The following is a 12629-nucleotide window of genomic DNA, read 5'->3' as shown; positions in this document are numbered from 1 at the left end:
GACAGCGGTTCGTCTGCAAAATCAACCCAACCGGCACCACTATTGAGTCATCACAGCAGAATGGTCGATTGATGATTGTCCTGCAAAAAATGTTGTCCTTCAAAAAATATGCATGTAACTGTCCCATGTCAATGTATTGGGGGTGATTTTTAAAGAAACCAAAAGACTACTTGTCATTTGGGGCTGCAGCAATGGAGAGGCAGGTCTAACAAAACCTATGGTAACCATAGAAACTCCCATAAAAAGCTGCCTGCTGTTCTATGTGCAGGAAGTGGAGGAGACGGTGCTACACTGTGACTATCAGTTATCTCCTCAAGTTTGGCTTCACAGAGCTCTGTTCCCAGCAGCCAAACAATAGTGAAAAAAGTGATTATTTTTTTTTCTCCTTTTCACTCTTTTGTTCTAATTGTTCTCAGTTTGCTGTTGCTGCTTAGAATTTAACCAATTAGTGTTTGTGCAATGTCTTTGTATTTATTTTCCTTCTTTGTGAATCTTTGTAAGTGCCTGTGTGTGGCACAAAGGCACAGGAAAACATCAACTTCCGCCAGGGTCTTGAATAATTTAAGTTTGGTGCACTGCATAATACTTGCGCTCAAATTTTTATTAAAAAATTTTACTTTGCTGCTATGCTGGTGGCATTGCAATGCAAACATGTTCCTCCCGCTGTTAGGTTAGTCTTACAGTTTATGCTGTGACCGTGTCGGCCGTCTCATTCCCTTTATTATTGGCTTTCACAATATGTGTCCAAAAAGTAACAATTATAGCTTTATTTTACCTGCTTCAAATGCTGGTGAAACTTAAATAAAAATCCATCAAAAAAATCATAATTTTTCAAGCAGGAAAAGCAAAACAATTTTGCTAAACTTTAGAGCAAAAGGTTTCCAGATTTTTTTCAGTAATGTACCTGTGCAAATCAAACAGTTTTGTTTAGCTGTTGCTGTTGATTTCCTGAAAAGTCAACATACATAAAGAATCTTTTAAAGGACTATTGGACATACATTTTATTCTCCAACCTTCTAGCTAACTTAACCCTGATTAATATAATCTCTAATATAGTTTTCTCAGAGTAGATATTATCTTTCATGTTCACCTCTTACAAGCTTTTAGGTTTTCTCTCTGTGAATTTCAAGCCTTTCTCTCCATTTATTTGAATGGCATCTAACAAAGAATGCAGTGTTTTTGGTTATTTCTAACTATTATCCTCTATTGATTTACCATAAAAGTGTTAAGCTTCAGATGCAACAGACTGACACATACAGTGGCTTTGATTCATTTGTGTTGGACGATTTATTTGTGAGGAACTCTCTCCTTGGCTGCTGGTGTTTCTTCCTATGTCATGACTTGTATATGTGTATGCACATGTCTCCATGAGCAGCATGTGGAGTTCACTCCCTTGGGTCCCTGACCATGTTCACAGCATGCTACCTCCTCCCCAGCTGTGAGGAGCGGGGCTCTGACATGGCCTGTCCCTTTGGCTCACTCTGAACGTTTGACACGCCGAGCACCGAGGTCAGCTTGACCTACTTTCCCCTTACGTTCCCTCTGCTGAGTTGAAGTGCTTCGCAGCATGGGAAGGCAAAGTGGGCGGAGCTACCTATGCCTCCACTGGTGTCTTGGCACGTTAAATCACCCCAGTTCGTTGGGAGACACGTTCCGGTGTGTGCGAGTGTGTTTTAGATGTTACAGGAGGCGTCCCACTCACATGGACAGCCACACGCAGGCTTGTTCTAAGGTTGAACACGAAGCGCTTTGTGGGGGTTGCAGTTAGATATTGGGCAGCTCTTGGACAGGACCCCTGCAGTGAGCTCTGTCTAACTCACTTTATGTGGAATTGCTAACGTTTCCTGAGCTCTTCCACCCACTTAATGTCCCTCTTTTGTAGCTCTACAATTAAAAAAAGTTGTGGTCTTTCTTGTGGTCCTTCTGAAACGTTTATGCATTGAGTTTTGATTTTTTTTTATGTTTATTAATATTATCCAGTATCTCAAAATGCAATCTTCTGGACGCAGTGCTTGTTTCTAATACAGCGATGCTTATTTTGCAGTATTCATTAAATCTTGTTCTTTTCACAACAACGTCTTTTTTAATATTTTAAACACTTGACCTTGCACAGTATTGAATTGTTTAAGTTCAGAAACAGCAGAGCAGGGAAAGAAAAAGGCAGAGTTCATTATAAAGTTAACTTTTGATGGAGCTCCAGGTAATGGTTTTGAGTCTGTATCAATGATTTAGACTCAAAAGAAGGTGCTTGATGGATTGAGCCATGATTTCAGCTCAGTTCTTTTTAAGTATTTGACGCACACACTGCGGTACAGACTTGGCTTTGAAATAAAATGTCCTAAGTTATGGAAGTAATTTTATGTATGGGTTTGTATAGCTTTAACCCCATAACTAAGGAAACTATGGATAAAAGGTCAAGACTGTTTTTTTTCTGAGAATCCATATCTGAATAAGAACCTATTAACCAGAGAGCCCACTGTTTAACACATGCATAACACCAGAACTAATCAATATGATCTCCCCAATAATTGGACCTTTAGATTACTATTGGTGTCTCCCAAGAACAACATTAGTATTTTTCTTGTTTAGCATGTAGACATGGGGACTCTAATCATAGTGTAAACACAAAAACTAAGTTATGGAAGAATAAAGTTAGTACTTATTTACTTTATTACTATGTGATGTATTCTTTTAAGGTAACAGGAATGGTGTTATCAGACCTATTATCTGATAAAGAAGCATCATCTTTATGACTTTGAACAGTTTCAGTTTGTGAGTTCTCCATGTGTCTTTCTGAGTTTCTCTGAACCCATTACATTTATTAGAGAATCCTAAAGCGTTTAAGGATGACCGAGTGTCAGTAGCATGCACTAAAGCAGAATGGAGAGGCATGTGCATCCACTGGCATTAGTAAACCCTCATCTGGTTTGGCTCCAGCTGGGTCTGAGGGCAGTGTATTTGCTGGTTAACCCGGCCTAGAACAGCTCAACCCTACCCTTGTGGATACATTAAAACAGCTCTCCTCCTCTGTAAGGCAGCTGGAGGAGTCCCCCTCATCACCACTGCAGAGTCGCATGTAATGCTGTAACAAGTTAACTTTTGGAATGAAATACATAATTTATTTCCTGGCCTCATAGGAGGCTGCTGAGGCATTAATTAATATCAGGCCTGGTTATCAACAGCTATCCCAGTGTGGGATTCCTTCTGGCTCCTATTTTTGGCATCCATGGAATTTGATATGTAGTGCAAACTGAGAGCAGTTTGCTCAGACATTGGTGAAAGAAACAGTTTTCTGCTGGTTGCAGATCTGATGCCCCTGAAACAAACAGACCTTAATGACTAGGAGCACCGACAAATTCTTAATGATTCATGCCAAAATGTCATTAGCTGTAGTCATTGTGGGCAGCGTTACTCTGCATACATATTTGTTTGATCTGACTTGTGATGTGTGTTTACTCACCTCAATGCCTTTCTCTCTTTGTCTTCCACTACAGAATTCAATACGGCACAACCTATCATTGAACAAGTGTTTTCTCAAAGTGGCTCGCTCCAAAGACGACCCCGGAAAGGTAAGAGTAAAAGTTGCCTTTAGTTGCACAATTTGAAGAGCATCAATGCAAAGCGGGGACAGTCCATTCATGTTGCAGAAGCCACAGTTAACCCTTTAATATCAGAGATGTTGCCAGTGACTCCTAAAGAACACATGCTCTTTGCTGTACTGTAACTCTTCAATTGTTCACGCTATCAACGGGAATCAGCTGATTCTGACGCGAATTGACTGTCCTTTACTGACGTTAAGTGTTGCATATCAGCGTAAGGCTTCGCTTCCCCACTTCAGAATCCAGTGGAATAACTGTCATTTTTCTGAGTATAAGCTGCAGTTTTTCTTCCTATGCATTTTTTCAGCGTTTGTGACTTTTTACTCCAGAGCGACTTATTGTGTGAAAAATATGGTACTTTAGCTGCGTAAATGGTTGGAAAATTACAGTAGTCAAAAGAATGTCATTATCGGAGATAAAGCTCTGACGCTAAAGGGTTAAACCACATTTTTATAGTGTTTTATATTGTCTCTTTGAAGAATGTTACTTTTTCATCTGTACCCAGACTAAGACTAAAAGTAAGGTTGAGAATTGATTGAATGCTATAATATGCTCTGATTTTTTTTATTAAGTTGAGTTTTCTTTATAAGATTGGGTTTAAGGAAATATTGAGTAAAAAACAAAAACATTTTTCATTATTAGCAAAGCAGAAAAATGAACCAAATCTAATTTTTCCCACTAAAACAGTAAAAAGCCCATGTTAATTTCAACGTTAGATCTCAGTAGTACTACATTTGTCTTTTCTGCCTGTTTCACTTCGTCATCTCAAGCAAAGTAAATGTGATTGGTAATATTCCCTGATGTGTTGTTTTGATGAGCGAAGAAGCTTATGGACGTCTGTTTGCAATAATGGTCTACATGAGTCCAGGCATTTTTTTTAGTAACCCAGATGTCAAACCGACAGTGTCAGAGCACATGGGTCCAGATACGCCGACACATGCATGAAGAGCTACACCCGACCGTGCAGAGGATAGGGACTGAATGCTAATTTCATGTTTTGCTGTAATCCTCTGATATCCACACTCCTGGGAGCTGCTCCACTAAATAGAAAATAATCTATTGCTGTATAGATCCCATTCCAAATGCATGGCCAACATGCTTGCATCCTTAATGTTTAATTTGGAATTTTCCTCTCTCCCTTCCCCCGAAGACAACTTCAAAGAGATGTTAGCAGGTCTTGATATGTTGCATCAATATTATAATGTGGCAGGAATATGAGAACTGCTGGTTGGATGAGATAGGAGAGTCATGTCGTTCGTTTTCCCTCTCTATCTGAGATGGAGTAAGAGTTAGTGCTTGTACGCGTGCATACTGCCTAACACAGATAAAAAAGGTTGTGTGAAGGCTGCTGTTAAACATCATCATTTTAATTGGTATCGTGTTTTGGCCTTGAGTTTCAAGCATAGCCAGAATACGATCTTGTCTTTTCCAACGTACCTGCAAAAGAGGAAGCAATGACAAGTCATAGTAATGTATGAAAATAAGTTGCGTCATTTTGGGCAACAGAACAGGTAGTTTACATATGTTAATAAGACTTACAGAGTTTTTTTGTCGTTCTAGACTTTACAAAGGCATTTAGTTGATGGTTGCTGGGAATATTTTGGCTTCAAGTCTGTTTAAGTCTGAGACTCAAAGAACTTTGCTTAACATTACTTCTGTATCTAGCAGTTCTGGTGATTAATCAAATGTCTCTATCAAATGTTTGCCTGCCATCTCTTTGGGCCGTGTGTGGGGAAATGCACAAACGCAACTCCCATGAGTGTTGGCTGGCGTTCTTCTTCCCCCTCAGTTTGAGGAAACACCGACCAGAATGGCTCTGTCTGCCTGACACTTTAAAACATCCCTCCTAGTGAATAAATCGCAGCAGCATATAATAAGCAGCTCCACCTTTTCTTTGTTCTTTTAAGGAATGCAACTTGTTTTATTGTTAATTTACTGAACATATCTCTTTTATCAATGATAAATATTAAATAACCTCATAGCTGCTACCATTATTTGTGATTGTTACTAATTTACAATGACTGATCAAATCATATTTTTGTCAGGCATTTATACATGCATATTAAAATTTCTATTTTAATAAAATGGAATAAAATGCATCATCTCAGCTGAATAGATTTTTTCTCTATTGATTTTATCAGGTGTCATGTGGAACATTAATGAGAAATTTAGCACCTCTTGGACCACAGGGTAAAAGCCTGCAGTGTTCATGTTTGTTTTTAGGGAATACACTGGGAAAATACATTAAATGGAGCTGAATGTAAAGATAAATAATGCATCTTGGTTGTAGAATGTACTAGCCCCAGCTTTCAGAGTCTGTTCCTACAGTTTTGGCCTTTATTGGCTTTGCTCAGACCTTGAATGAGAGCTATATGGCAAGGCTAGTGCTGCCTGGAATTCTGGGCCGAGACACTGGATCATTCATCTTTGTCAACTGTGCTCGGATTTCAGTACCTGAGGAAAGGCTTAGCATTTCACCATTACCAGCTGCCTCCACCAGCCTCTCACTGAGGAGTAGCAGCACGGGCGGAGAAGCCAAATCTCGTTTGCTAACAAATCCCACTCACATACCACACAGACACTGAACACTCATCCATCAATTTCAATTAGGATTTGGGATGATGGAATGTGGTATAAACGTCTTTTTAATTTTTTTTAATTCTTGTAGTCAGTATATTATAGTACCTGATGAAGGAGAAATATTACTGTCTAAATAGTTTCTTGTTTTATCTGCTACTTTTTGGGTATTTTTATTTATATCTGTTTTAAGGAAAACATGGAAAAAAGAGAATACAGAGAGTAACATTTAGCAGGCATAATCCTAAAATCTGTGTTACCACAGTGGTTAGTCCACATGCATTGTGTGTTGATTATTTGAGTTAAACTTTAATTTATGTCAGAGGGAGAAATTCCCTCATCGTGGCGGTTCAAAGAAAGAAAAAGAAAATCAAAAACTTTCCCAGTCCAACAATATTTTTACAAACATATTTTTTTTTTGTATACAGGGCTCTTATTGGGCTATTGATACCAACCCAAAGGAGGACGCCTTGCCCACACGGCCAAAGAAAAGGCCTCGGTCTGGGGAGCGGGTGAGTCCAATCTTTCTTTCACCTTTTATTTATTGTTTTTATTAATTTTATTTTTATATGAGCTCTTCATAGAAGTTCATTTTCAGGCTTCATGTATTTTCCTTTCCATCCTGACATGTCATGAAGGACGAGGAGGCTTCTTATGAATAAACCATGCCCCAGGCAGCCATTACTCCACATACATTATATTTTGCATGAAAATTTTTAAACAAACGTCAATTAATGTAGTGTTCTTTGTCATGGCTATTTCAAGCAGAAGATCGTGTCTTTAATTATGCAAGACTTTTAGTCACCGTTACATCTGTGCAGGTTTTCCTAGAGCCGCCCAGAATAACCCGACCCGTGGGCATCTCAGAACATGAGGTTTTTCTTTGTCTCAGCACAATGAGGCTGACCCGACACTATAATGAGTTCAGCTAACAAAGGAAGGACACTACCTGAATTTATCGCTACCACTTCTATAGCATAAAACAAAATTAAAGTATGCATCTTTTTTTTTTTGACAACATCTTTTAGGTGAAATTTAAAAGGGACTAAATTTAGATTTTTAAAAAGTCACATTTCATTAAAAACATGTACGTCTGCCAAGCATTTGCAGGGAGGCTCTGCTGGTGCCGCTATATTTATCTGTAGGGACATAAAAGATCGCACAAAGAGAAGGGGGGGGGGGGGGGGGGGTTTCAGTCTTACAAATGCTATGTGCTTAAGTTCTACCCCACTCAGACACCATCTGTTCAAAGGTATTTTGTTCAGAGTTACAGACACTCAAACTGGAAATGTTTCTCAATCTTATTTGTGTTTTATCATGAATTAAAAATGGTATTGTTGGCAACCAATCCTCTTACCATAAGCAGGTTTATGAAAGATAGGCATGGCAGACTTCTTTTTGTTTATAGTGCAAGACAAGGGCATGGATGTGTGTACTTGACTGTTTTCTGGGGGGAGGTGTGCTGCCGTCTTTTTTTCAGAAGGAACACTTCAAACAAATCATGACCTAAATAACGATATAGGTCTAATATATGTGTATAGTCCGGGTTTATTCTTTGGGATATTGCACGTCCTAAAATGTATCACCAATGCGAGGTTTTCTGCACAGTCTACTGTAGTGTGATCTTGTTTGTTCAATAATTGGATTAAGGTGATTTCAACCCCCCCTCCCCCCCCTCCAATTCTAAAGGCTTCCACACCATACAGCCTGGATTCAGAGTCTTTGGGGATGGACTGTATGATCTCTGGAAGTGCCTCTCCAACGCTGGCAATCAACACTGTGACTAACAAGGTACTACAGCCAGCCCTCCAGCCTCCAGATCCAATACACACCTGGCTACATGCTGCACCCTGACCCCACCCACTTCTGCAACCACCTACAGCACTGTTCTCAACAGGCACACTTCGGCGGAGGGGAGACACACACACACACAAGCATATGCTTATACGCCTAAAGCATCTTTTCAATGCAACCCACACCAAAATACACAACTATCTGCCCCGTTGTACCTTTTTTCCGTTAAAGCAACAGGCAGCAGGATGGTGTTTTTCTTTGAGAATTTGTGATTCTCACAACTTTTCTAGATTCTCGTGCGCATACCTGTTCATCTGTTTTTTAAACTGATGTGCAAGCTGATGCCAGAGTGACCATTCTCGCCTGTTTGATTCTTCTGTGTCTGCTTCTTTTTGTTTTACACGTGCATACATATGGACATGTGTGTGTAAAAGCTTTGAAGCACTTGTACATCGTAGAGCAAAGCCATTGGGACCGCTAGCTGCTCAGAGAGTGCAGCTCACGCTGAAATTTAAATTGGCTTTTTAACCTTAAGCTCTCATTCCTGGGCCTAGTGGGGACAGCTCTCAGGAGTACTTTTAAAAAGCCTGCTAGAGTCGCTTATTCATTTGCTGTAAGCTTTACAAAAATGATTTAACTTGACCAGACATGCTCATAAGAAGTATAAGTTGTTGCCTGCTTGTGTGTTTGCGTGCAGATAGATTTTAATCATACTATGGAGGTGGTAAAAGTCAACTTATTTCTGCTATTTTATAACTTGGACCAATTTTATTGTGGAGTTTTTTATATTATGTTTAGCCTAATTTTAACAAGCAGCCCTTGGATACTAGCCTGAGGCTTGTCAGAGAGAAAAGATGGTGTTTTTTTTAAATATAGTTCTATAGTAGAAACTTTTGTAAATGTATGCTTGAAGGAAAATGAGCCTTTTTCTTTCCGTCTTCACACATTTTCTCACCCATTTTTCCAGCAACTTTCTTAAAGAGACCTCATGTTGAGTTATGACATTTAAACCAGAATTCTTCTGCCAAGAAGATTTAAGGAGAAAAGTAAAAAAAAAGAGCAACACTCAGAAGATTAGAACAACATTGTGGTCTTCAACTGTTCCTTTTTATTTGTTCAAATCTGTCACTTTGAGAAAGATGACCAAAAGAGATGGAGGATAGCAACAGATCTTGGATCTCCTTGGAGAGCTCGGGTTTCTCACTGCCTGACACCATAAACACGTAACAGACCACACCTCTTTCGGTTCAGTGTGCCAAGCCACAGGAATTCCCTTTGCTCTTTTTTTTCTGTCTTTCTATTCCAGTCTCTCTGGCTTATTCCCGCCTTCCAATATGAACCAATGAGGAGACTGACAGCAGGGCCACCGAACCCCTTTGCTCTTTCTCTCTTTAGTCTGAATCAGGCTTGAGGATGAAGTAGTTTTGTTTCTTCTGTCTGTCCGCACGCTCCTGCAGACAGGTGCTGTGCTAACCATTGGCTGGTATTTTGGAAACACCTGGATCGGCGTTGCTTTGATTTCATAATCCGCGTCTCGTGCTCTAGATTACCACCTCTCTCCCATGTTGAAGACACCTCTGGCTTTTTAGTTAATTCACTACTAATAATAGAACTCAAACTTGTTTGCCTACCAACCGTACACAGGATTTTCAGCGGAGCTCCTGCTGCCTGTACGGGCATGTTTGTCTCTATTTGTGTGTGTTTTCCTACCTGTGTACACACACAGTTGTGGAAAAGGGCTTTTGTCATATGTTAGCTCATGCTTATATCTGCGTGGGTGAGATGCGATTTTGTTGTTAGACTGTGATGGGACGTACTTGAGTGGGTGTCTTTGCTCAGGGGACTGAGGGGGCCTGGGTAAACCACAGAGCAGTGAGGTTTTGAAATCATAACACTTTCTGGTTGAGTAAAGTAAAAATAGATTGTGGTCAGAGTCTTGAGGCATAAAAGCCTGTTTCATGTCTTTATTACACATAACTTTTGTTTCTGTTGCATGCGGGTTTTGATTAGCATTGTGGAAGGACACTTTGAAGGCGTGGCGATGGCCTCAGTCTTGCACCTTGAGTTTTCTTTCCTACTCATGAATATTGGGGCTCAGCCTACAGTGAGTGAAGGAAATATGGAGTTGGCTGATGAGCTCTTCTCGCCCTGCTCTCCTTTTGTCTTACCTGTTGTTTTTTAGTGAACAGTGAGTCAGGATTTAAAATTTATGTGCTGTCATTTGAGAAAAAAAAACAATCTCCCTTTATCAGAGCTGGAGCCAAGTCTCATCCTAAAGGCTTAAAACGATTGGGTTTCCACTCTGCACCTTGGATTTGAACCAGCATGCCTGTCGGCTGGCCAGACATCAGTCAGAGCTGCCTGAGATTTCTCACCTCCTTTGCAGCCTCCGTGGTAGCCGGCAGTGGCTCAGCAGAAAAACAAGATGCTTCCGTCCGCCGCCGCTATGGGCAGCTGTGGCTGCTGCCTCTCCAAGCCCAGCCCACTTTGTTGCACTCACCTCGAGTAGCAGAAGGCCTCATTCTGAAGAAGTCACAGAGGGTCTTGCACAAAAGCCATTACACAAGAACAGCCACAAAATCTGGGAAAGCCCGGCGCTCCTTCCCCACATTGCTGTCATTCAATCCTGGCAGAACAAAACCCAGAACTCGAGTTATTCTCTATGGATATCATTATACTCATTATTTAGATTATTTTTACAACTTTCCCAAGACTCCTTTGAAGACACACTTTACTTTGGGAGATTGGGGAGGACTGCACCTTGTTAGATGGTAATTAAGATTGTCATGCTGAAGTGTTTTGGCTAGTTTTGCTTCTACACTGAAAGGTCAGTGTCTCAGCTGCACCGAAATCCTTTGTTATCTGTCCCAAACCAATTTGCGCTTGGTGAGCAGATGTGGTTGACATTGTCAGTGCTGTGACCTTTACTGATGGGAATGCTTCAGATGTGTCCACACTCCTTTACTCATTTAAATAGAACCCCTTAGTGACTGTGGAAGGAGTTGGGCAGCCTGTTGTTTTCCACAAACGATTAAAAAAGATGCTCATTATGTGACTGGATAGTGTTTATTACGTCTTTAGCTATAACGAATATTTTTTATTCTCATTTTATGCTATAGTTGGGGTGAATACTCAATTCTGATTGACTGTAGGATGTCTATTTAAAAGTGATCATAGGCTCCTAAAAACTGAAGTTCTGGTCACATAACCTGAATGTTCTACATTATTGTGCTGGCCTAAATGTCAGATGAAACTTTGAACGTAGATGGACATACGTTAATTTAGTCTCTCACAACAGCAAGACAGTAGAAAAGACCTCTGTCCTTCTAAATGGCTCTACAATGGACATGCAAGGATGTCTACCCAATTTTACCATCAAATGTCATTTTTAATAGTTCGTTTCTGTCTTGCTTACCTTGCTGCTTCATTTAGAGTAATTATTATTGATTGATGAAAGAAATTGCATGTTGATACACATTTAATGACCATTTTAATCATCCTGAGAACCCGTCCATTCATTTCTGTTCTCTGTAGGGGACAGTTGTCTTTTATTGATGTCATTTGACTCATTTGAAGTTCTGATGTGCTTAAAATGGATTTTCTAGCCTTTCTGTTGACATTTCACGTGTTTGGATCAGATTTTGGGAAGTTTGTTTTTTTAGGGAGACAAAACGGAATGGGTAGAGGTCATAAATGTGTCTACTGGTTCTCAGAAGGATATCTACCACTTCCATCTGCTGCAGCAGAGAGAGGTCGGTGCAAGCTTGGTAGTTGTTAACATGACATTGCGTCGCACCACATATCAAATAGTCGGTTTCTTGTGAAAAACAATTTAAAATAAGAAAAAACACTAGATTAAAGCACTAATACATGCTTTTAAAAAGTTATTTCTTTTGTAAGTGACTATGGTAGAAGCGGGTTAATGCCAGATGCGGTCACGCATTCATTTTTGATAATGGACACCTCATCCGACATTATCCCTTACTTCTTAAAAGTGCAGTAAATTCTTCTAACTTGCAGTATTTCTAAGGGAAATCGTTCTCTTATGTTCATGTTTCAGGTGGCATTGTACAACACAGAGCAGGAAGGGAGCGATAGCCCAAGAAGCAGCCTTAACAACAGCCTGTCTGACCAGAGTCTGGCCTCTGTCAATCTCAACAGTGTGAGCAGCGTTCACAGCTATACACCGGTAAGAACAGACTAACCTTCAATGTCACAATATTTTAGAGGTCTTTAAAGAGCCAAAAGCTCAGATGCTTGGATGGGACCACTTAAATCCAAAAACACTCTCAGTTTGGATGGTTTTACAGAAACAAGAGCTTCATCTTCAGCAAACAGCAGCAGTTGGAAAAAAGAGAAATCCAAAGTTTCTGTCAGGTTTTCCTTATTTTTTTTATGTCCTTTGCTGCTAATAAAAATGAAGAAAGTTCAGTTCCTGCTGTACCTGGGCCCCTCCACCGCCTGTGACTTTGTCCTGTGGTGGTTAAACTGAACTGATTGGACCAGGTGAACTTTGGATTATTTGTGGTTGTTCGTGTGAATGATGTGCACATAACATTCCAAACTGGAAGATCTATTGATAAGCATTTATGTTGTGAAATAAAAGTTGTTGATTAAATAAAACAAATACAGTTGAAATTCCTGCTTTAGCTAATATTT

The 12629-nt window shown here is 40.0% G+C and overlaps 1 protein-coding gene across 2 annotated transcripts in view; it reads left to right on the top strand.

The window, feature by feature from the left end:
* Window positions 1-12629, top strand: part of foxj3 (forkhead box J3) — an 84462-nt gene that overhangs the window by 60942 nt on the left and 10891 nt on the right. The window contains exons 3-6 of one of the 2 annotated variants that reach the window (XM_023954861.2): window positions 3495-3569; window positions 6605-6688; window positions 7866-7967; window positions 12031-12159. In XM_023954861.2, coding sequence (XP_023810629.1) covers window positions 3495-3569; window positions 6605-6688; window positions 7866-7967; window positions 12031-12159 — 390 coding nt within the window. The remainder of the gene's footprint in view (window positions 1-3494; window positions 3570-6604; window positions 6689-7865; window positions 7968-12030; window positions 12160-12629) is intronic. The other variant, XM_078947054.1, reaches the window with a different exon arrangement.

Source organism: Oryzias latipes, chromosome 5, assembly GCF_053564925.1.
Source record: "Oryzias latipes strain Hd-rR chromosome 5, Olatipes_Hd-rR_3.1".
Taxonomy (NCBI): Eukaryota; Metazoa; Chordata; class Actinopteri; order Beloniformes; family Adrianichthyidae; genus Oryzias; species Oryzias latipes.
This window is presented reverse-complemented; position numbering and strand designations above follow the sequence as displayed.